Source organism: Arvicanthis niloticus, chromosome 16 (assembly GCF_011762505.2).
Source record: "Arvicanthis niloticus isolate mArvNil1 chromosome 16, mArvNil1.pat.X, whole genome shotgun sequence".
NCBI lineage: Eukaryota > Metazoa > Chordata > Mammalia > Rodentia > Muridae > Arvicanthis > Arvicanthis niloticus.
Genome location: NC_047673.1, coordinates 15,921,978 through 15,947,710, shown reverse-complemented (window position 1 = coordinate 15,947,710; position 25,733 = coordinate 15,921,978). Strand labels below are relative to the sequence as shown.

At 41.6% G+C, this 25,733-nt stretch overlaps 1 protein-coding gene across 2 annotated transcripts in view; it reads right to left on the bottom strand.

Annotated features, from left to right (window-relative positions):
• Zmat4 (zinc finger matrin-type 4) overlaps nucleotides 1-25,733 on the bottom strand; it is a 373,453-nt gene that overhangs the window by 232,022 nt on the left and 115,698 nt on the right. For both annotated transcript variants that reach the window (XM_076913915.1, XM_034520977.3), the window contains exon 3: nucleotides 17,556-17,645. In XM_076913915.1, the coding sequence (XP_076770030.1) occupies nucleotides 17,556-17,645 (90 nt within the window). The remainder of the gene's footprint in view (nucleotides 1-17,555; nucleotides 17,646-25,733) is intronic.

Genomic DNA, 25,733 nt, shown 5'->3' with positions numbered 1-25,733 from the left:
GGTGCTATCCTATAGCAATATGACCAATCATGCAAGGAAGCCCTCTATGGGAAAGAATCTGATCCAAAGATGAGTAAGGCTAGTCCCTGCTTCCCAGGGTCTAACATGGAGCATGCTGGTTCCCATCATTGCTGAGTTCCCAAGGCCACATCTGAGCTGGGCCTTTAAATATTCCTAGTCTTTCTGGAGACACGTGCCAAAATTCTGTCAGCATCTGTATTCTTCTCAGGGAACCTCCAGGCCACTTTCTAATGGCCTAATGTGGGACAACAGAGTCTAACAGTGTAAGGTTAGGTTTTGTCAACATGACACACCCTGGAATCACCTGGAAAGAGGATCAATAAGGGATTGCCTACATCAGGTTGGTCTGTGAGCATGTCTGTAAGGTATTATCTTGATTGCCTTCACTGATGTGGGGAGACCTAGTCCACCACAGGAGGCACCGGTCCCTCAAAAGAGGCTACTGAATTGCATGTGTGTGAAGAAACTGAGCTCATCAGCAAGTGAGCATTCCTGCATTCTCTCTCCTCTCGACTAGATGGAGAATTGACCAGTTCAAGCTCCTGCCTCTGTGCCTTACCCACAATGATATATTCTAACCTGGGACTGTGAGCGAAAATAAACCCTTTCACCACCTAGGTGCTTTGTGTCAGGATGTTCTAACACAGCAACGCAAATGAAACTAAGACAAATACTAAGTTCTCACCACATCTATACCCGCCTTTGGCCAGTGATTCCATGTGACTGGGCTTCTCCTGAGGGCTCTTCCATGTGAGACACTGTACTGTAAAGACACATCTCCAAGGACAAATTTTACCCATTTTTTTTCTGTGATGCTTAGCATCCCCTTGGCCAGAAGCAAACTGACACAAGTTTATCCTGCTCAGTCTGTTTCGACCTGGAACAGCTTGGAGAAAGGTGTCTGTACAATCTGCCAGCTCCTTGGGTCTTTCTGCCTTCTGTGGCTACAACCTTGAAAATCAAAACGGATGTGCTGCAGGACATCAGACTATCCTCTTTGTGGTTCAACTTCTAAACCAAGAGACAGTTCAGAAACCTCCTCCTTCAATCTCTACTTACTTAATTGTCCCCCAATCTATTTCTTCCATGTTTCTCACTGCAGCCACCAGCCGTCCCTCTCATCCAAGGGCACGCTGTCACGTGACCCCCTCCACCCTTCACTTACTTACTCGTCACCTTCTAAACCCAGATCAAGTGTCATCTGTTGATAAAAAGCCTTCCCTGGTCCAAAAGTTCTCATGGATTTTCCTACATTTATACAACTACAAGAATCCTTAATGACAATTTCTGCACTATCCCAGTAAATTCTATAAGGAGAAACTGTTGACATATCATTCGATCTCAGCAATCAGCAAGGTGTCTGACTTGCTTTCTATTCAATTGATACTTCCTAAATGAAAGGACAACTGTGTAAATAATTCATAACTTTGTAGGCCTTGGGATCTAAAGCTAAGGTTTATTAATTTTGACTCTTAGCTGAACTGTTTACAAGGCCGTGACTCCATTTTGCTTCACTCTTTGTATCTTTTCAAAAGAAGGCAGTCCTGTTTATCTTCTCAGAGAACCTGTTCTTGGATTCCTCCATTCTTCATATTGGTTCTGTGTTTCTATGTCATTAATCTCCGCTCCAATTATTCTTTCCTGCCATTCTACACGGCTTTCCATTTGTTTGGTTCTTGCTTTTTCCAAATTTTTGAACAACATCATTGAGCCATTTAATTTTGCGCTTGTTCTGATTTTTTAAGGTAGGCACTTAGAGCTATAAATTTCCCTTGTAGGATCCACTCTGTGTGCCAGAAGTTCTGTTGTCTTTAGTTGATATATTCATTTAGTTCCAGGAATTTTTTTTTAAATTTCTTTCTTGATTTCTTTTCTGTGCCATTCATAACTCGATAGTGAGTTGTTTAATCTCAATAACTTTGTGTATATTTACCAGGGATTTGTTTGCTGTTCATTGTAAGTTTTGCTGCATTTGGGGCAGATGGGAAACATGGAGCTGTTTCAGTCTTTCCGAATTTTTAGACATTTGTTTTGTGTCCCAGGATGTAGTCTTTTTTTAGAGGAGTTTCCATGGTCTGCTGAGTAGAATGTTTCCTCTTTGGTGGTTGAGTAGAATGTTCTGCAGAAAACTTTTGAGTCCATTTGATGTGTGATGTCATTTCATTTTGATGGTTTTGCTTGTTTGTATCTAGATGATCTCTCTATTGAAGAAAGTGAGGTATTGAAGTCACTTACCATTAATAAGTTGATGTTAATCTGAGTTTTTAAATCCAATAGGAGATATTTTGATGAGGCTACATGTACCAGAGTTTGGTGCATATCTGTTTAGTATAGTAATATCTGCTCAATGAACTGTTCCTTAACGGAATAAAGTATTATTGCCTCCTCAGTTAGCTTTAATATGAAGTCTATTTCATCAAATATTAGGATAGCAATGCCTGCTTACTTTCTGGTCCTGTTTGATCGGAGTCTATTGTTTCACTAGATGACAGTGCCCATCTTTAAAACTAGGATGTGTTTTGGAGAAAATAGATGAATTCTATCACTTTATACATATGCCTAGCCTGTGTCTTACAATTTGGAGACCTGAGGCTAGTCATGTCTAAGGTTATTATTTAAATGTGTGTACTGGTCATTGTGTTGTAGCTTTTTGTATGTACACGCATGTGTGCATATGTGTGTGCACACGTGCTAGTTGTTGTGTTCTCAGTGGTGCTTTGTGATTTAGCAATTATGGCTTGACATTTCTTTTTATATTCTCCTGACTAGTTTCATTCCTCACACAAAATATTGTTTCCTGTATTTTCTTAAATCTTTGGTTTATTAGATATAATTTTTAGGTGTTTTATATGTCATGGGAAAATTATTCTTTTTCCTTCAACTATGGTAGATAGTTTTGCTGCATATCTGAGTCTAGGTTGCCCTGCATGGGGTTTTAGGACTTGGAATTACAGTGTTAATTACAGTGTTAATCATTTCCTTGCTTTCAGTGAAAAATCAGCTGTTATTCTGATGGATTTTCCTGATTTTCCCTTACATGAGACATATGTTTATTTGTTTGGGTTTTTTTTTTTTTTTTTTTTTTTTTTTTTTTTGCTTACCACTTTTAATATACTTTCTTTGTTCTGTAGTTCCGTATACTTAGTGTTTTATCTGTGATATGCCCTGTGGGGGTTTTCTCTTTCAGTTTTGTCTATTTGGTGTTCTACGTGCTTTTCATCTTAATAGGTACAGGAAAAGATTTTAACAAAATCCAATAGAACTTTGTGATAAAAATTCTAAAGTAGAATCAGAGAAAAGATATTGAGGTAAGAAATTATACGTGTGTGCATGTGTGTGTACATGTGTGTGTATGTATTGTGTGTGTACCAAGTAATCTATGTATGAAAAATCCACATCTGTTAGGGATTGGTTCTAATGCTTTGATGTAATTGGGAATCTATGTGTTCAAATACTGAAGGTCCTTGTCCTCAATTGGTTTTTGATTGATCAATAAAGATGTCAGTGGCCAGTGGTTGGGCAAGGGAGATGAGGCAGGACCTTTAGATTTGCAAGGGCTAAGAACTGGGAAAAAGGAGACAGAATGGCCATGACTCACAGGGAGAATGATAGGACAGAGGAACTGCATGAAAGAAAGCCAACTAGCCATGTGAGAATTAGGGTTGGTGGCCACTGGCCACTTCCTGATTGGGCCTGGAGTAGCAGGGGAAGGTTTTGGGATGCCCAGTCCTTGTTGTAGCCAAGGCATTTAAAAATTAACTGGTGTGTGTTTGTGTGTGTGTGTGTGTGTGTGTGTGTGTGTGTGTGTGTTCCATTCTCAAATCCAGATAGCTCCTGGGCAAGCACACACATGTGACCCACTGGGAGCCAAAGCAGTGTAGCTAAAGACCCACTGCTACAATTATCATCCTAAAACCTCGAGGCAACCCCCACTGAAAGAGGCAACCCCCACTGAAATCAGAATAAGACAAAGATGTCACTATCCCACTCCTTTTCAATATTGTGCTCAAAGTACTCTAGAATCATAAGGCAAAAGCAGAAAATTATAGGGCTATAAATGGGGGACCAAGGCAGAAGATTCCTATCTTTATATGACACGATACTATACATTAGCGATCCAAAAATTCCTCAAGAAAACTTCTAGAAATAACAGACTCTACAAGATTCAGAACCAACTTGCACAAATAAACAACTTTTCTATATACCTATACCACTAACAGATATGCAGAGAAAGAGACCATGGACACACTACCTTTATGATAGCTTCAAAAGAAAATAACAGGTCTAGGCATAATCATAAACAAGAATGTGAAGAACATCTACAGTGAAAACTTTAAACCTCTGAAGAAAGAGATAGAGAAAGACACTGAAAAAAATGGAGACATGGTACATACTAGGAGTTGGTAGAATTTATGCTGTGGAAATGACCAAAAGCTATTTAAAAATTCAATGAGATGTGAATCAAGATTCTCATCAGGTTCTTTACAGAAATAGAAAGAACTATTCTAAAGTTCACAGGGAAACAGAAAATACCTAAGATAGTGAGGGAAAAAAGTTTTGAACAAAAAGAACACCGCTGAAGAACTACCCTTCCAGGTCTTAAGATATATTACAGAACTGTAGTAATCAAAACAGTGTGGTACTTGCACAAAACCAGACATGTAGACCAGTGGAACAAAACTGAAAACTCAAACATGAGCAACACGAGTAAATGTAATCAGCCATTTCATATTTGACAAACGTGACAAAAACATATACTGGAGAAAAGAAAGCATCTTGAAGGAAATATTTCTAAGGAAACTGGGTGTCTACATGCAGAAGGATGAAGTTAAACCTGTGTCTGTCACTGCACTCAAACAAAGTCAAAATCAATCAAAGACCTAAGTGTGAAACCTGAAACTGCTAGCACACAGGTAGCCTACATGATACAGGCGTAAGAAAGGACTTTCTGAATACACTCAGTTTACCCAACAATTCAGTCCAACAATTGACAAATGGGACTTAATAAAACTACACTACTTCTGTACATCTAAAGACACCATCAGGTGAAGAGGCAGCCTGGAAGATAAGAATCTTCTGCCACCTACACATCTGACAAGGATGATTAATAGCCAGAATCTGCAAAGAACTCAAAAGAAAAGAAAATCAAAAACAAAAAAGAAAATAAAGCATTAAGTATCCTACTCAATAACTGTACCTGGGATCTAAACAGAGAGTTCTCGAATGAAGGGGGAAAAGGACAACAAATATCTCAAAAATTTCCACTGTCCCTAGCAATGAGGAAAAAGCTTTTGGATTCCACTTAACCTAGCCAGAATGGCAAAGATAATCAAAAGAACCAACAACAAATGCTGTACAGGGTGTTGGGGATGGGGAACCCTCATTCACCATCGGTGGGGTTACAAACTGGAGCAGCCACTATGGAAATCAGTGTAGAGCATTCTCAAAACCTTAAAGAAAAAAAATCTACCATATGACCCAGCCGTACCCCTGCTTGTCACATGCCCAAAGGATTTGACATTCTATTCTACAGATACTTGCTCAGCCATGTCCTTATTCTTATTCATAATAACTAGGAAATAGAAACAAACTAAATGTTCTTCAACTGATGAGTGTATAATGAAAATCCAGTGTATATACACTTTGGAATATGTTTTAGCTGTTAAAAAATAAAATAATGAAATTTTCAGGTAAATGGATGGAACTAGAAAATATCATATTGAGTGAGCTAACCTAGATCCAGAAAGACAAAGGTCACATGATCTCTCTCATCTGAGGTTTCCTAGCTCCAAATCTTCAGGTGAGATTCCAGAGTGAGTGATCGCATAAAACAAGAAAATGAACTGGGACCACTGCAGGGTTGTGCCAGGGCAGTAGATAGGGGAACACTGGGGTACCAGTGATCTGAAGGGGGAAATAGATATTTCTACATCATGGAGGAAAAGGGAACAGTGGAGATTCCTTTCAGATATACCCACACCCACTCCACAGTGATAGATTTCCTCTGGGCAGTCCCTAATTCCTAATGACCCATTCAATTATGAATTCAGTGATGGGTTATTTTCTTGGAGAGATGAAGTCTTTCATGATCCAATCATCTCTGAAGCCCCCCCCCCGCCAAATCTCCGAAGACAGCTACTTTGCGAGACAAACTCTCAAACACAGGAAACTTTGAAAAACAGTTTAGACCCAAACCTAGACATAAGGTTACAAGGTCGTTCCAAAGGACAAAGCCTTCAAACTTCTGGCCAATAGACCTAAAACTCTGCAAATGGAAAGCAGACTGGCTCTGTCGCCTGCATCTCCTGCAGAAAGTATTGCTTCAAGAACAGAGATTCAAGCCTGAAGGAATGTCAACCCCCCATCATCCAACCCTAAAATCATCCACTTCACAAGAGAAAAGGCAAGCATGTTCTGTGAGGGAACAGAGAGCATATATTTTAGGTTTTCTGGGACGTTTGTTCCCTGTCCCAGCTTGAAGGTTTAATGTCTTTGGCATGTGAACAGTCATACCTAAAAGAGCAATTGTGGCTATGTTTCATAACACTTTATCTGTGGACATTAAAATTTGAATTTCATCTAATTTTATACATACACCATTGTTATCCCTTCTTTTGCTTTTTCCAACACTTAAAAATGTAAAAGTCATTCTTAGCTTGCAAACGTTGCATACAGAGGAAGTGTCTGAATTTGGCCAGCGGTTAATTCTTGACTCCTGATTTAATATGGTGTGGAAATAACTGCTCTTTCAAGCCTATTGGTTTCCTAATTGCTCTTCAGATCTTCCAGAGAAGAGCAGCAGGCCCATCCCTAATAGAACTATAGACGTTGCAAATAACACTGAAAAGACCTGAGAAATAGTGCCATCCATCATATGTCACAGCTTCTCCTGGGACCTCTGCACACTACCCATTCACTCCTCTGTAGAGGGGAAATCAGGAGAAAAACACACCTGCACGATTAGTATCACTGCAAAGTCCCCGGTATGAGAGCACCTCTTCAAAATCAAAGTTCATAGGTTTTTTCTTAGAATATGCATAGAAATTCCAGAGAAGCCCAAGTACCACTCTGCAGCTAGGCAGTAATGGGTGCTGGCAGTATGACTGATGAGTAGTGTCTACAAAGACATTAGAAATTCAGCAATGCTTATCAAAATTACAAATACATGTTTTGATTGAGTGAACCCACTTATAGCCAATTCTCTCTCCTTCTCTATGTCTGTCTGTCTCTGTCCATCATTTCTTTCTCTGTCTATCTCTGTCTCTATGTGTCTGCCTCTTAGACTGTCTTTCAGTCTATCTCTTGGTCTGCCTGTCTCTGCCTGTCTCTCTGCCCATCTGTCTCTCTGCCTATCTGTCTCTGCCTGTCTCTCTGTCTGACTATGTCTCTCCATCTGTCTGTCTCGGTTTTTCTTGTGTGTGTGTGTGTGTGTGTGTGTAATTTATATGAAAGAAGGGCATATACATCTATCAACATGGCATGGACATTCTGTTATAATATGTAAGATGAAAACCCTAAATAGCAATGGGTAACCACATAGGTTCTGGGGCATTCACACTGGAATGCTACACAGCTGTACGTGTGTAGGTACGTGTATGAACACACACAGCTGGTTCTCATGGTTTTTAGTGTTATCATCCTGAGAGTCATTGCAGACACTGAATGAGCAAACACTGAATCATCGCTCCCCTAGGGATATTCATTCCCCACAAGCTCTGCTTACATTTTTATGCATTGATCAATATGTAATTTGTTTTATACATGTTTCTGTTTAAAGACATGTTACTTAGTATACATTATGAGCTTACACAGACATGTGTTTTCTCCCTAATGCATAACTTATCAGACAGTATCTTAAGTCTGTGCTCAGAGGCCATTTAAACAGCAAAAACTGCAACCCCAAATGCACAAAAACAAGAAAGACAGCACTTCGTTGACTTTGAAAAGGATCCTCATTTACAATACAAGTTCATATTAAGAGGACATCACTTTATTTGATCCCTCTTGGAAACACAAGCAGCAGATGATTTAAAGGGGTCTCAAGGTTCTAGGATAAGACGAAGGTTAGCAGGCATTGCTTTGGGTCAAACTCAAGTAAAACCTTCTGATGATGGAAATGACTATAGGAAAGGCAGCTGCTCACCTCACTGACCAAAGAGCAAAGGCAAGTGAGAGAAGGGGGAATGGCCATTACGATATGACCAACTTCCTCCAGAAACGCCACGCCTCCTGAAGTTTGCACCACCTCCCAATCACATTTTGACCTCATTAATGGCATACTCCATTGACAGAGCTAGGACCCAACATCAAACCAACTTCAAATTGTGACCTGGCAATCAAGCCTTTAGAACAAGACCTATGGGGATCATTTTAAAACTCCACCGTAACAGTAGGCAAACCTGCAAGAGGGGAATCTATAAATTACAGTCTATAGCACGCGTGCACACACATACACACCCCTTTACTCCATACAGAATCACCGTTATAAAATACAACATCAGATCAATCAAAACTTCAATAGTAAAGCAGTGCAGCCCACATCGTGTGAAACACGCGAGACAAAAGGAAGACCTTTGTGGAGCGTTATGGAACAGAGGCATGATCTTTGTGATAGTCTCCCAGCAATCCTTTTTATGAATGTATGTTTTCAGTGAACTGACATTGGGTTTTTAAAATTCTCTGTGATGTCTTATTTTCAGTCTGGGTAAACAGTAAAATATGTATGCTCCTTAAAATATGTATACTCAGCGAGAAGATAAAAGGTGGAACATGAAAACCTCTAAAGATGGGAGTAAAGCAAAACAGGTTGATAATAAACAGGCCCTGCATTTGAGAGTTGTATGATGTGAAATGGGTCAGCCATTAAAACTACTTGTCACAAAAACTTGGCCAAATCCACATAAAGGTAGACAGAGAGAACTGACCCCAAAGAGTTATTCTGTCCTCCACACATGTGTAACATATGCACATGCCATGTACAGTCATCATGCTTATGCATGTCTGTAAGAATATACATACTAATAACGCATACAAATATTTCTCAAAACAGAGTTGTATAGTGAGAATAGGTCTTAAAACAGGTTGTAATAAGAGAGATAGGCATAGCAGAACTTGGTGGCATACCCCTATGCACCCAGCCTTTGGGAGGCTGAGACAGGAGGATCACAAATTTGAAGCCAGCCTGAGATACATAGATGATGCATGCATGAGACCACACTAAAAAGAACTGGTGCTACCTACTCGCAGGTCTAAAACAGAGACTCATTAATGCTTTCTAAAAATCCTTTGGAGAATTTCAAAAGAAATATGAGAAAACCCCAGTGAAATCATGTAATTATATGAAATTAGATGTTTGGAGTCTTATCTGATGAAATCCAGTCAACAGGCAAGGTTTCAGTCTACAGAATGTCTATGTCCCTTCAGATTCTATGTATTGAATCTATACTTGTGATCCCCAATGTGATATTTGGCAAAGTAATTTGTGAAGTGATTAGGTCATAAGGGTGGAGCCACATGAAAGAGATTCCTGTCCTTATTAGAAGAAACACAAAGCTGTTTACTCTCTTCATCCTCCCCTTTCCCCTCTGACCCCAGCCCTATGAGGCTCTAGGCCTCACTAGAAACCAAACTGACTATAAGAAATCAATTTCTTTTGCATAAGCCCTCAGGCTGTGTGATTTTTCTCTGTTGGTTAAAGCCAACTGAGGTAGGTCATCAGCTTTGGTCATGCTGTGCTATCTGACAAGGTTGAACGATACCTGAGCCCTATGTCCACAGGAGACAATGAGTCAATCTCAGGTTGAGGTCAGACACAGACCTCCGGGCTCCCATTCTCTGTCTCATAAATAATCAGCAGAATTACTTGTACTCACAATAAAACTGTCAGGACAAAGCGCCCAATCATCCTCAGGTGATTACATTGTCAATCTCTTCTCCTTCACTCGGGTCCCTGAACTGTGTCCTACTCTGAAGCTAAACAAGCACTGAGTCCTCACATGGGCAGGGGGATGCAGAACCCCTCTTCCAATACCACTACCAATGAGCCCTGAGTAGGAAAACCCACGAGTCCCAGTCACTCCCCATCACAGAACCTACTGTCCACACATTCAGTACTTTCTAACCTTGTAGTGCTTCAGCCTGCAAGAAGGAACACCCCTTCACTCTGAAGACTATATGACCAATTACAGTAGACTATCATGTCAAATCTCCTTCCTCATCCGTAATGGTGTGCACATGCTTTGCCCACTCCTGAATACATGCCTCATCCTACTGACCTTCCTACTCTCCAACATCACCCAACATTCCAGCCCAGCTCTCCCAGATCCTTATGAAAACCCGGAAGAGATAGAAGCATGCTGAAGTGTGGCTTAGGTCTCTTAGCTGGAAGGGAACAGAACCTGCACTGGAAGAAATCAGGCAAAATAAAACAAAAGTGTCTATGAAGCCAAACATCCACTGATCAAATCTATATGACTATTGCTTTGAGCAAAGCTAGCTTGACTTATAGCCACACGTTGTCTACCCACAGAGACCCCCACCCACACTTCATCTCCCTCCCGTATTGAGCACACAAGCTGCACAGAATTCCTACAGAAGGTTTTCCCAGTCTTGGAACTGGCCAACCAGGAATGTGACTTTCTAACCAGCCAAAAGCATGAATGAAAAAACGACTGTGGTTTCCTATAGGTAGGGGACTTAGGAGCTGACTGTGTTGCTAGGTGGGAGAACATACGTTCGTTTGGGACTTTGTAAGACTTAGGGACTGTTTTCTTCACCATAAAGGACTGGAATAGTTTACCATCACCTACATTATAAACCTTTTGCTCTGCTCCCCAAAAGTTGTTTGTTCAGAAATTAATAACAACAATAAGCTGAAGGAAAATGCGGCAAAACACGGGGGAGGAGTGGAAAAGGAAGGAGCTGCAGAAGCGGACGGGTGCTTATCATTTTTATATTATTGCCATAAAAATAAACAGAGACACTTCAGACATACTTCAATGTGTCGTAAGTGTACTGAGGCACCTGTGCTGAGGAGAGCTAGTCTATCATGACCAAAGGCAAGAAACATCAACTATTCATAAGGTAACCAATTTCAAACAAGTTTTAAAGTAATCCTTGCTATATAGATTTCATTCTTTGCTTTGAATGTAAAATGAAATATCCTGTAGTGTTCTAGTAGCATATCTATTTACATATAAATGTGTTTCAGGATATCTTCACACATGTATGTGTATGATGTATGTATTACATACATTACATGTATGTATCTAGATCTTATCCACTGCCCCCTTATTCTTCACCTAACCATCCCTGATAATTCTCACCTTCTTCCCAACTACTCTGCCTTTCCCTTTCTTATCCTAGAAAAAAAAAGAAACATTTTATTGACAAGTTTTTGAAGGGTCTTTCTAAATAAATGTTGAATAAAAGTAAGTGTGGGACTAGAGAGATGGCCTAGCTGCTAGGACCACTGGCTGCTCTTTCAGATGACTCGGTTTGATTCCCAGCACCCATGTTGGTGGCTCACTACCATCTATAAGTCCAGGCCCAGACAATCCAATGCCCTTTTCTTGTCTCTGTGGACAACAGACAAGCACATGATACATAGACATGCATATAAACAAAATTAACATACATATAAAATTAACCAATTGATAAATGATTTTAGGTCAGTAGAAAGGGTCCTTGGAAGTCTTTGCCCCATTAGGCCCCTACAAAAACTCACTTGCCTCTGAGGCTTTGCACAAGGGCCTACTTTGAGCAAGCCCCATACTTGTACCAACCTTACCCAGTCTTTGAGGGAAGCAATAACTTCTCTGGTCACCTGCTTCATTAAAATCGGGATGACACAAATGTGCACTTATTTATTTCACTTCTTTATGTATTCCTTTTCTATCCAAGTATGCAATGTGCCCCCCATTTCCTTCTTTGTGTATCCTTTGCAAAATCCTCTCTATGTTCACATAGCAGAAGCTCTGTGGAAATGGGCTGATTGATTATTGTGGGAGGCAGCAGAGATCAGGAAAGATTTCAAAAGACAAAAAAGAAAAGTCTCCTCCTTGCCATTAACACTTTGCATACCTTTCATAGTTCATCATGTTCTTACAAAGGGGAGATTTATCTGAGCCCTGTCACACTTCTGAACAATGGGCAAGGGTGTAATTATAGCCCCAGTTATAATCATAGTGATTAATGTTTAACAGTTCAAAACAATGTCATAAGACTAATATGTAGCAGAGTCGGGACAGAACCCCATCTTCTAACTATGAAGTCTGGGAGTCCAAACACTGGGTGGGTGTGGAAATGCACCTGTCTGAAACTTTTACTATGAGCCCAGCTCATACCACTTAGAAAAACAGATTGCAGGCACAGTGTGTGTCAGGGCTACAGGTGAGATATTGCTACCTGTGTCTACTAGTTTAGATATTCGTATTCATTCAATCTATCTGTGTAGCATCTAATCTATCTATCTATCTATCATTTATATCTATATATTATCTATTTCTAACTATCATATATATATATATATATATATATATATATATATATATAATCTATATCTATCACCTATATGTATCCATTCATTCATCTACCCATTGATCCATCTATCTATCTCCCTCCAGTATCTCTAGCTCAACTGTCTTCAAACTCCCTATGTAACCAAGGATGAGCCTGATCCTCCTGCCTCCATTCCATCCTAGCTCTCCCGATCCTTATGAGAAGCTGGTGGAGGTGGAAGAGTGCTGAAGTGTGGCTTAGGTCTCTTAGCTGGAAGGGAACAGAACCCTTACACAGTACAGAAGTACTGTGATCATAGGCACAAGTCACCACATTCAGCTTCTAACCCTGACTTTTGTTTCTGACACTGGATTTGATGAATAATCTCACCTCCATATTCATGGTCTTTGAGACATGAGATTTTACTCTATGGGGTCTATACAGAACAATTAAGTCCCACCTCCAAGATCCTTCTAAAAGATGAAAGTACAGAGAAACAACCAGGCTATGATCCAAGGATTTCAACAGCCACCACAGTTTAGAAAGAGGCAAATAGCAGTCTCTAGAGGACTTCTGGAACCCTGGTCTGAAACTGATAGCTTCCCAGAGTGCTATACACGCTAGAAATGCCGTTGGCTTCTGTCCTGTCTCTGTAAAGTTAGGGCTCACAATGACCCCACACTCACAGAAGCCCTTACTGGTTTTCCTTATTGGTTCACAGGTATAATCTTTTAAGAATCAGCTAAGTGCCATCCTGTTCAAAAAACCTGAAACAATCAGGAGCAACTGGGAACCCCTTCCCCCGTGCCCAGGCATGTCTACAGAAGCAGAAACACACTGTGTGAAGCCACACAGATCACCAACAGAGCTTTCACCCTCTGTTGTAGTGCGGGAGCATCTAGAGCCTTACAATAATTAGGGATGCGTGCAAGCTGTCTCATGGAGAAGCATGGGAGAGTTAGGGAACAGAATCTGGAAAAGACTCTTTCTTTGGTTTGGTTTTGTTTTCCCAGACATGTCTCTGCCACATACCACTGTGTGACGAGTCATTTCATTTCTTTAAATGGAGATAATGTCTTTGTCTGACTTACACAAAGGCTGAGGGTAAACTTTATGAACATGTACCACCTACTTAGAATATGGGAAGCGCCAGCTACTGTTACTATTGTACCTGTCATATAGTAACAGTATTCTGGATCAGGACTCAGAATTAATGCCAAAGGTCAGAGGCAGCCTTGAGACATATTGGGGACAGGAGTGAAAATTTTAAAGTAACAATGTCATGCCTGTCCAGTCATGCCATGCCATGGCATATGTATTATAGCACCCATATTTCTATCCTTATTTTCACTTCAGTAATAAGAAAAGTCTACATGAGACTGACACGACACCCTCAACCCCGTCCTGGATTTCAAGCTGAATTTTTCATATCTCAAAGAAAGTGTATTCATGCATCTTCATCACACGGAAGCTCCACCAAACTCAAGCTTCACCTTTACAGGGAATTATATAACACAAAAAACTGTGCTGTTTACTTACTAGTGATTGGCAGCTTTGATTGGCAGCTACTTATGCCTTTCAATAATCAAAGACAACACAGTCTAAACCCCAATTTCCTTTAAAGTTCCATTTCCTAAGTAGATGCTTCCAAAGCATGTGACTCATGGGGAGAAGATGAAATGAGGAGGCCAGCGTTGCTAAGCACAGTCACTTTGGATTAGACCATCTCTTAAGCCAACTACACTCTAGCATATAAGGCATTACTGAAAATTTCTTTAAGACAATCAGCTCTAAAAACTTATTTCATTGTTGATGTTGCTCTAAAGTTTCAAAAGGAGGAAAAATAAAAGTTCCAATCAAAAAACCCTTAATAACATGTATATGAAGGGGATGTTAGGAAGCCAGAAACACTAAAACAGTAGATGGAAGTGTATAGAGGGCTTTAAGACACAAGCTGTTTTCCTTCATCCTAATGTGGCTGTCACTTGTCCTTTAGGGGCTGAGAGTAGGGTAGGAAGACATGCACAAGGAGCCTGGGGAAACAAGTTTCCTCTGTTCTCAGAAGCCATCCCCTGTCCTAGCATTAAGAGGCTCCACATCTGTGGAGGTGCATCTCAGTCCAGGACTCCGGTTACCAATGTGCTCCAAAATCTAGAATTGGGGAGGGTAGAAGGAACACACGAGTGACATCCCACATGAAGCTGTGAGTTTACTACTGCTCTTCTCATTTTGTAACCCTCTGGACATGAGCAGAGAGCCTCTAAGTGCAAAGTCTAGTTATATGAAGCTTGATATACCACAGAGCCAGCCAATACCACATGGGTTTAAGGATGACTCAAAGGCAAGAAGAGAAGGAAGGTTTCTCTTAGGAAACACGGAAGCCTTCTGGCATGCCCTGATTGCAGGTTGCTGTGGACAAAAGCTGGAAGAAGGCCAGTTAAAGGCCAAGCACCCCATACTACTGATAAGAGTACATGCCTGCCATGCTCTGCTTAGTCCTAAACTGGTAGCAAGGGTAAAGATTAGGGATGCTGTCGCTGAGCAAAAGCAGTCCACTTGGGTGCCTCTTTTTATGGAGTTAATGAGTGGTTTCTTGGACCGTTTTCAGAATGAGCACACGCCACCCTCTAAGTATGATTTATAGCAGATTGTTCTCCTTGGCTGGAAAAAATATAGATTGGGAGTCAGGCATCTCCTTTTATATATGGCTTGGTTGTTTATCATTGTATATTCATTCTCTTGGTTTGTTAGTGTGAGTCTGTCCAAGGCAAAGTTACTCAAAATTCTTACAGCAGAGCCCCAGTAAGCTGAAGCAGTTTCTGAATTATACCCAGCATATCAGAACGTCTAGTGGAAATGGTATGTGTATGTGTGAAGTCCATTACAGATAGTGTAACGAAATCACCTACTATCTCTGCTCCTCACGTGGGATTAGCTTGTTCCTTTTCTGTTTGTGATTTACTTTCCTACAGTGATTAGTAAATGATGGGAAATGACTGGATAAATAATAAGTCATTGGTAGATAAAACTCTCCAAAACCCAGGGTACATGAGAAGGAAGGTTTTCAAATGGGTGTTAAAGAAGCCTTGAAAATGGTCCTTGCTCTAAAATCCAAATTATCTCTCCTTAAATGAGCTGGGCCCAAGGTTATCTGCTGGCCAGAACAGAGCCCAAGTCAGGTAAATCGTGGAACTGCTCGAAGAGACAAAGACTATTTCCTCCAAGTCCACAAAGCCAGCTTGAGGCCCATTCCTGCTCACTGTCTAGACCTTAGAGGCCAAGAAGCTCACATATAAGTGCCACATCCATGATTATATATAAGTAATAAATATACATATGTCCAAAGAGCTCTTTATCCAGTAGGCCTGAAGTTCAGCACCTCCTGACTTTTAGAATAAAAAACTAATAACTCTCAGGTAAGGATCCAGGCACCACAACTAGGTTATTTTCAAAATAAAACAAAAGCAAAACAAATAAAAAACCAGTTCTAGTTTACCTGCTCATCAGAAGGAGGCATGGACAGGATTCAGAGGTTCTACAGAGGCTGAGGAAGGCTAACTCATCTATAGCTTAGCATGGGGTTTTGATAAGCACACAGCTAAGACATCTTCCTCCCTCTTGCCCCCCTCCTCCATCTGATAAACTCCACTCACATCCCAGGCCCCAGCAAATGCTGGCCCTTCAGCCACAGGCTACCCTGGCTGAGACCTTTTGGTGGGATTCCCTTACCTCTTGCCCCCAGGGTTCTTTTTAAACACTGTTAATAAACACACTGCGATCTAAGCTATTGCTTGTACATCATTAATCCCCTCAGTGTTCTCCGACGTTCCTGCCAGCGAGTCCGCCTCATTTACTTGGTTCTTCCTTAGGTGATGCCACCAGTGAGCCTTGTGTTTACCATTTCATGAAACACTCACGAAAACCAGAGAGGAAAGCATAATTATCAATGTTCCACAGAGGCAGCACAAGATCAATGACTTGTGCCAGATGCTGAAGAGCTCACTGAGGCCTGGGCCTCTGTGGTTTGCAAACTTTCCAGACCATTTCTTTTCCCTCTCAAACAAGTTCAGGATGCTTTCTTGTCCCACCAGTGACAATAACTCTAGTGTCCAGCTCAGGCTACCTAAAATCAGATCATGCTAAAATGGTGTCTGTGACATTCCTGTGAGGGGACAATCCAAGATCTCTCCACCTGAAGGCACACACAGTTTCTTGAACTCTTGTTTCCCCCCCCCCCACCCCCCAGGAAAATCCCCTAAGTCCATGTTCTTCAAATATGTCTTGAATGATCACTTATTTAAAAAGAGAAGCAACATCTACAAACTGATGGCATACAGTACCAACACCATTGTTCCACAACCTCTCAGAACCCTAAGTTTAATGTGTGTAATGTTTCAGTGCTAGTATGCGGGACCTCCGCATCTAGAGAATGAGGATGTCTCTCACAGAGCAACCGCAGCCCCTGCCCAGAGAAAAGCCTGGCTGAAATGAACCCACTGCTCTGACATTTTACCTCGAAGCAACTTCCCACCTGTCATGGTCTTCTCAAGTAAATGCACCCTCCAGCAGAGGGGTCACTGATCAAATAGCCTGAGTATGTTTCTTTGCAGAAGATATGTGTGGTCCTCATTATAAATTAACAAGCTGGCATTCCATTCTACACAGCAGAGAAATCAAATATGTAAAGAACAAAGCATTTGGTATTTCTGACAGTTTTGCCCTTTAGGTCTTGTCTTCCCACACTTTGTCTTTGGTGGCCCTTGTCTCCTGTCACCCACACTGGCTCTGTCCCTTTTTTTTTTCTCTGAAGAGCTGCAGCAAAACATCACCAGAAGCCCGAGATATTAGCAGGTTCCAGTAGCAAAGAAAAGGCCAGCCAACAAACAGGAATTCTCCCCGTCAGGAACATGACCCTGGACGAGGAGAATTGTCTCTACTCTCTGAGATTTGTTACTCATCTGGCTACAACTTCAACTCCAACACAGGCAAAATTCATAGCAAATCACCCATGCCACTGAATGGTACCAAATACTCACATTTTCCGCTCGGAGCCTCTTGGCAGGACACCCACCATCCCTGGGGTGAAGCATGTAATATAGCCGGACTTTGCTGGCATGTTTTCGACTCTGGGGAGGAAAAACACAAGGAGATACTATAAAAGAGTAGCCACTTGTGAGGAATATTTGGAAATGCAGACAATGACCACAAATGCAAGTTGTTTTCCATAGAAAATCCTTTCTGGTGCTCCTGAAAATTCCATGGGAGTCAGCTTCAGGTAGATTAATTATGGCAAGTTCCAAGTACCATTTCAGGATAAATAAAAGCAATAACCAAGAGTTATGAATCAGCTCATTTTATATTACTTAGTTGTCCTCAAAAGTAAGACATATATGCAAATGAAATTATGTAAGGATCAACTGTAATGGAAAAAAAGCACTACAATCTTCTCTCTCATTTCTCCCCTGAGCTCAGACTTGGGGCATGAAGAACCCAAGAGTTTCTGGCCCTTACAATCCTGGAAACTAGTCAAAGCTCAAGTGTCCTACAATACAAGCAAATAGCCCCAGGCGAATGGGAAAGGTCTGTGGGACCTTGAGAGGTTCAAGGTCTGCAAGGAGAAATGCATCGTACCTTAGCTCTTTTCCTCCTAGTCCTGTGATCCTATGACCCACTGGGCTGATCTCTACCACTTGAAAGAATATTGGAATTCTAACTTTTATGTTCTCCCCAAAGCAGGATGAAAGAACATACAGTCAGCAAGTGCTCCAGAAGTTGGGAGTAAGCCCTGGCTCTACCACCCGCCTGCTAGTGTGGTATCAGGTTAGTCATCGACTAGAGTATACGCTTGGTCTAAATGAGTTGGATGTTCTACTCATGCAAAGTGAGCACAAGGCTCCTGTGGCTGTTATGAGACCTGCATGAGACGATTTCCCACAAAATGCTGTGATCTCCACAGTCCAGCTTCCCTCCCCATTGACGAGCCAGTTCCTAACCCACCACATTCTCATTACAACTCCCTTTCCCTTCTGTGGACATGGAGATCACCTCCTCCTGGGGTCCTCTGTCTCCCCCATTCCATCTTCATTCACAGCCAAGTGCTAGCCAGCCTGGCGGATGATAGCTTACTTTTATGGATTAGCCAGAAAGGCAGAGCGATTCTCGGAGAAAAGCCAGCGAGCTGTGTTTTGTTTACGGCGTGCACTATAAATCCTTTCTGCCAGCCTTCCTCATTCATCACTTCTTAATTCCATTATTGTGCCTAGAACAAGCAGAGCTCACTTCCAAACAGTCCCTGGGCACTTTCGAGGCCTTTGAGTGGGTTTTCGAGCAGTGGTAGAGCCTGAGGAATTTTACAAATGTTTAAGTACCTCAGTGTGGCTGGAAACATGCTGTGGTCCTCACCATGTCCAGGGCACATCCTATTAAGGTTGGCTGGACTGTTTGGTTTTTCTTGACTAGAAATTTGATAGGACAGAGAACTAAAGACCTGTGAGGACATGCCAGATGACCCAAGAACATTGCTCAACTTCTTCAATGTGTTTGAAAATGACATGATACAAACTAACAGTGCATGTGCGTGTATATGTGAAATGTTGATGACTAAAATCTACATACTTTTTAACTATGGAGGGGATAGAGATAAGGGATGGTGGTATTACTAAAAATACAGCCTCAGGCAGAAGAATAAAAAAGAAACAAATCTCCAGAAGCCAGAGCTTGGGTAGGTGGCAGAGAAGCCATATATGGTGGCTGGTGAACAGAGTAGGAGAAAGGTTCATGTTCACACAGACGGAAGCAGGTGTCCAGTTCTCTAGCTGCAGTATCACTGGCATGCCCAGGTGATGACAAAATTTAAACTCTCACAGTGGGCCTGCCCTTTCTCCCTTTTCTGAAGTATGTTGTTTCTCTTGAGAAGACTCTTGTCAAAGGCAAAGGTCACCAAGTTACTTAATTGCAGTTTAACAAAACCAATTAGCTGAAACAACAACAAAAAAAAAATAGTAAAGAAAAAAGAAAAGAAAAATACGGAGGATAAATGACAAGCCTTTCTCTGAATCCATTAGTGAGGAGAAAGGCTGGGATTTGAGGCTTCTCAGCAATTTTGATGACTGCATTACCTGATAGTCCCCTTCAGTTTCCGAGGTCCTGTTTACACAGAGCAGGCATAGCTACTCCTAGGACTATGGCTAAAGCCTTGCACCACTTTGGAAACCACAGTAGCCTCCAGAGTAGAAGTGAAGACACCTTAGTTTCTCCTTCATAAAATGCACACCTTTTTCTTGGCTCCATCCCATGACTGTCTCCAACTGCCAGAGTCAGATCCCACACCTCTATCCACAGCTGACCCTGAAGGAAAGTGGCAGCCAGATCTCTCAGTAGGAGGGGTTCATTAGAATCCTAAAATTTGGATGGACCATGGGAAAGGATGCTCAGTTTGCTCCTGAGCCTTCAGCATGCTATAATATCTCCACAAACCCTAATTCTCACCACATCCTCATCTGAAGACTCTGGAGCACCTAGCTGGCTGCCTCCAACTGGCTTCTCTACCCCATTACCATCCAGAAATTCCTTGAAGTTTGGCACAGTAATGTGACTCCACTTATTCTAGAAAGTGAACTTCCCACAGAAAGTTAAAATTAAATTGCAGCAAAGATGTTCACTTTAGCATTACCTACTTTGAACAAAAAAAAAAAATATGGGACAGAGAGGCTTGGTCAACAATAGACATCTTGTTAAAGCAGCAACGGCACGGCCTTATGCAGAAGGGAGAAACGGGGAGTTCATGTGCCATGTAAGAGAGATAGAAGAAAGAACACCAAGCACAAAGCTAAACTTTGCGATGGCCACAAGTGCTACCAGAAAATGGTGAATAGGAAATGGATCCTTTAGATACAACAGAGTACGGTTTTTGATTTGTATCTCTTTAGCAAATCTGCTGGTAATACCATGTGAGTGTGGCAGGCAGTGGCTCACATCATGGTATTCCACTTTAAGTTCACTTTTTATCCCAATGGTTACGTCTGGAGAAAACCACCACTGCTCTGAAGTGCTCAGACTGTGCACTGGTATAATTGGCCCTCACCAGCACCTTAAATGCAAACTTATTTTTCCCCCATTAGGATACTTGATATTAGATGAGCCTTCTCAACCCACTCACGTTTTAAACTTTATTTTGGTAGGAACAATGCAATTGTACTCTCCAGTGTGTGGTAAATTTTCAGAGTCCATGGATTGACAAGACACTGAGGAGGGAGGTCAGTGTGTTCACATCAGCAGAATTGGGCCCTCTGTTCAAACAGACACAACGACGACAACAGATTCTTGCACATTGTCAAGATTTCTCATTACCGACAATGTGCACTGCCTTTCAAAGGTATAAAAGTGACAGAGTAGCTACCAAGTGCAGTTAGCTTCCAGGAGGAGACAATACTTCAGGGTTTAGTTGGTGAGGTTTCAGGAGAGAGAAAGGACACTCACTTGAAGGAAGAAAAGAATATACAGGAAATAACAGGGTCTCTCCTGCCTTTATATTTGCATTGTAAGCAAAAGCCTTTACTTTCTTTTACTTATTTATTTATTCACTCTACATCCATATCTCTGGGCCTCATCCATCCCCCCCACCCCCCATTACCCCTTTCCTTCTCTCTGAGGAGAAAGGGAAGCTTCCTTAGAGTGCTACCCTACCCTATGATATCCAGTCACCATAGTCCTAAAAACAACCTCTCCCCCACTGAAGCCCAACTAGATAATCCATTTAGGGGAAAGGGGAGCCAATGGCAGGCAACAGAGTCAGACAGGCTCTGCACCAATCGTTAGGGGACCCACAGGAAGAGCAAGCTGCACATCTGGTCCAAATGTGTAGGGGTCATAGGTCAAACCCCTGAATCTTCTTTGCTTTGTGATTCAGTTTCTGTGAGCCCCCATGGGCCCAGATTACACGACTCTGTAGGTCTTATGGTATCCTTCACCCGTCCAGATTACTCAATCTATCCCTTACTCTTCCACAAGACTCCTAGAGCACAACCTGGTGTCTGGCTGTCGGTCTCCACATCTACAGCTGGACATCAACTCACCCATAAAACCTTCAACCCAAAACTTGTTCTACCTACAAGATGTGCAGGGATAAAGATGGAGCAGAGATTGAGGGGATGACCAGCCAATGACTGGCTCAACTTAAAACACATCCCATATAAAACAGCCAATCCCTGACACTATTGATGATACTCCGTTATGCTTGCAGACAGAAGCCTAGCGTAACTGCCTCCCAAGAGGCTTCATCCAAAAGACTTTACTTTCACTGAAAGCACATGCACTCAAGCTTCGCCAATGGTCTAGGGAAATCACCAACTCTTCAACTTCAAATAAAGCCTTTGCCCTGCCTTGGGCATTGTGTTGAGTCAGACCCATCTGAAGATTAGTTTCTTTAGCTGAAGCAATCTCTTGACACTCAAAGAAACCTATATAAAGCAGACATACGTTGAGGGAACAAAGAGTAATGCAAAGCCCTACTTCAGATTGCTGAGCAGAAGCAAGGAGAACATGGGAACCGGAATTGATCAGTACTTCACCCAAATACTCATTTGTCCCAATTGCACATCCCTTTTTAGAAAGCCTAACTGAAGCTCGCTACCAATGAGGGTACCAGCTTCTCCTCTTACAAGATGTGACGGTCACAAAGCACATTTGTATTTGCATAATTCCTCAAGCAGTCTTCAAAAAAAATTCCCACATTCATCAACTCATTTTTATCCTCAGATCTCAGTTTTGAGGCTGGCAGGAGAGGTGCGATCTTAAATAACCATCACGATCCATTCTTGATTTCCGAGATAAGCCTTTCACCATCGAGTTCCGTCCTAGCCATCCTCCAGAAACCAGCCGGAGAGAGCCAAGAACAGAAAGGAAACAGAGCCTAGAACGAATTGATAATTATAGAACTGTTATTCTCACAGGCCGCCATCTCTGAGATATTCCAAGACAACAAACATCAAGAGTCTAACTCACTGGGGTTTAGAGAATTGTTGTCCAGTGGGAGACAAGGATTCCCTCTCAAAGCATGAAAGGAAAGCTGTCACAGTAGGACCTTGTCTTAGTTAGGGTTTTACTGCTGTGAACAGACACCATGACCAAAGCAACTCTTACAAGAATAATATTTAACATTTAATTAGGGGCTGGCTTACAGGTTCAGAGGTTCAGTCAATTATCATCAAGACATGAGCATAGCAGCATCCAGGCAGGCATGGTACAAGAGGAGCTGAGAGATCCACCTCTTGTTCTAAAGGCAGCTAAGAGAAGACTGGCTTCCAGGCAGCTAGGAGGAGGGTCTTAAAGCCCACACCCACAATGAAACACTTCCTCCAACAAGACCATACCTCCTATTAGTACCATTCCCTGGACTAAGCATATTCGAACCACTACAAATCGCATTCAGGACCCATGACTTTTGGGACCTGGGTGTGATTCCCTAGCACAGTTATTGGGCCACCACATGAGGAGTCAAGATTAAAGGCAGGAAAACCATGAGAGTTACAAATTGCTAAGAGAATAGTCTCCTTCTAGACTTCTGTATCTTCTGTTCTTACCATAGAAGTAAGCTGGGCCCAGAACCTTTCTACACTGAGTAAGTGTCCATGTTGGGTGAGATAGGCAGGAAGGGGAAACCTTGAAGGGAGGGTTTGCTGTCACAGAAAAGGCCTGAGATGCCCAGACCCACCTCTTACAGGCCTCCTTCAGGAGCCATGAGCTACTAACAGGGTTTACAGCCACTCCTAGAACTGAAACCATACTGGAAGATCCTGAATGAATCCCAGTAGCCTGGCTGATGCACACAGAGAAGCATGCAGTAGGTCTTTATAGCCTCTGGCATACCAGGGGTGAGTGGCACACAGTAAACAATCATATGTTGTAAAGGAAAGTTCCGGTGCTGTTGGGGATGGAAACCAGGGCTTTGCCCATGCCAAGCAGTCAATTGCCTGAGCTTCACCTACCGTCCAAAGACGGCTTTTAGCAGATCATCAGAGGAGAGATCAAACAATTATTTTTCAAGTATGTGCAAGGACAAATAGAAATAAGTCGTAAATGGTGTACACGCTGTGTCGGTTAATGAGAGAGAAAAAACACAAACCAAGGGTATAACCTGAGAAATGAAACCAGACACCTGATTGAGACGATACTGTCTGAGTTAATAAAGGAAGGAAATTAAAAATGCCATCACATAACTTGAAGGTCTTTTACAGCATTCAAGAGTGGAAACATGCGGCAGATCTTTGCAGAAGTTAAGATAAACAAAAATGTGTGTTAAAGAAAAATTGGATCGAGTAGTGAATGGGGGCTTAGGTATGACACCAGACGTATAATTCCAGCGCTCAGAGGTAGAATCAAAAATCAGTACAAGGCAAGCTGGAATGAAGTAAGACCCCTGTCTAAGGAGCAGAGGTGGTGGGTAGGTAAGGGGTTGAAACAGGAACTTACATTCACAAGTAAGAACTCATACATTATGACTGCATGGATACAAGATATAAACAAATGAAGTAAAATTAAAGGCCCTCAAATGTAAGGAAGACCTAGCCAACCTTGAATTGGGAAATGTTTAATCAACCAAGCAAAAGAAGAAAGAGTGATAAATAGTCAGTGACGTGGTGAAGAAAACTCCCCTGAGAACCACTGCACAAAGCAGGAGCTTCAGTCAAGAGTCATACTGCTGCAGTAAACATCATGACCCAAACAGCCTGGGGAGGAAAGGGTTATTTCATCTCACAGCTTGTAGTTCATCCTCTAGGGAAGTCAAGACAGAACTCCAGGGAGGAACTGGGGGGCTGGTACAGAGGCTATCATCATCACTGAGGAGGGCAGCTTCTTGCTTGCCCTCCATGGCTTGCTCAAACTGCTTAACCTCTAACACCCACGAGCACCCAGCCAGGGATGGCACTACCAGTAGTGACCTGGACCCTCCCACATCAATTAACCAAGAAAACATCCTACATGCTTTCTCAAAAGACCAATCTGGTGGGGGCATTATTTTCAATTTCCCTCTCTCAAAATGAGTCTAGTATGTGTCTCGAGTGGACAGAAAACCAGCCAGCACACAGCAGTATTTGCAACAGGCCTTTGATGGAATATATTGCATCACTAATTCATAGAGAAAAGGCAATATTAGACTAGACAAAAGATATAAATAAAATTTGAGAAACACGAATAACCAAAGACACTTAAGAAATTCATCTAAATGCAACCTGACAATTTTTAAATTAAAAAAAAAAAAAGGTTTATTTTTTTCCCCCACCACTGTGGTGTGATTCCTCGATTACACATAATCCGTTTTGGCAGCAAAACTAACTTCGATATTCAGCTCAGAGGTAGGCAAGTCCATAGAACCTTGCTGGGGAAAATAAAAAGTATTAAAAAGGTAAGGTTTAATGCAGTTAACTGTCCTACTTCTATGAATTTACTTCAGGAATCAATTAAAGACACATACAGAATCTGGTTTATGAAGGTAACAATCAAAAAATGAGCCAAATGCCCTAAAACAAAGATAAATATTATAAAATATCTTACAACAGATGACTACACAGTCATCAACAGACAGAACACTAGTCAACAATATGGAAAAATATTGACAGAGTAATAAGAAAATGGCAGTTTTAAACAATAACATGAAGGATATCACATTCATAAATAAAAATACCTGTACACATGTATTCGTGTTCATATCCATGATATAAATCTAGGGAAAATGTATTGAGGGATTTACATTGTCTAATTCAGAGGTTCTCAAACTTCCTAATGCTGTAGCCCTTTTTTTTTTTTATATTTTTTTATGTATATGAGTACACAGATACACCAGAAAAGGGCATCAGATCCTATTACAGATGGTTGTGAGCCACCATGTGGTTGCTGGAAATTGAACTCAGGACCTCTGGAAGAACAGTCAGTGCTCTTAACCACTGAGCCATCTCTCCAGCCCTGCTATAACCCTTTTAATACAGTTCCTCATGTTGTGGTGACCCCCAACCATAAAATTATCTTGTTGCTACTTCATAGATGTATTTTAATACTGTTATAAATTGTTGCATAAATATCTGATATGTGGGGTATCTAATATGAACCCTCCAAAGGGGTCATGGCCCATGAAAACTGTTGGTCTAATTGCAAGTGATTTGAACTTTCTTACATCCTTGATTTTTCTAAATTTTTTAGGCAGAAGTCATTCCATAGTT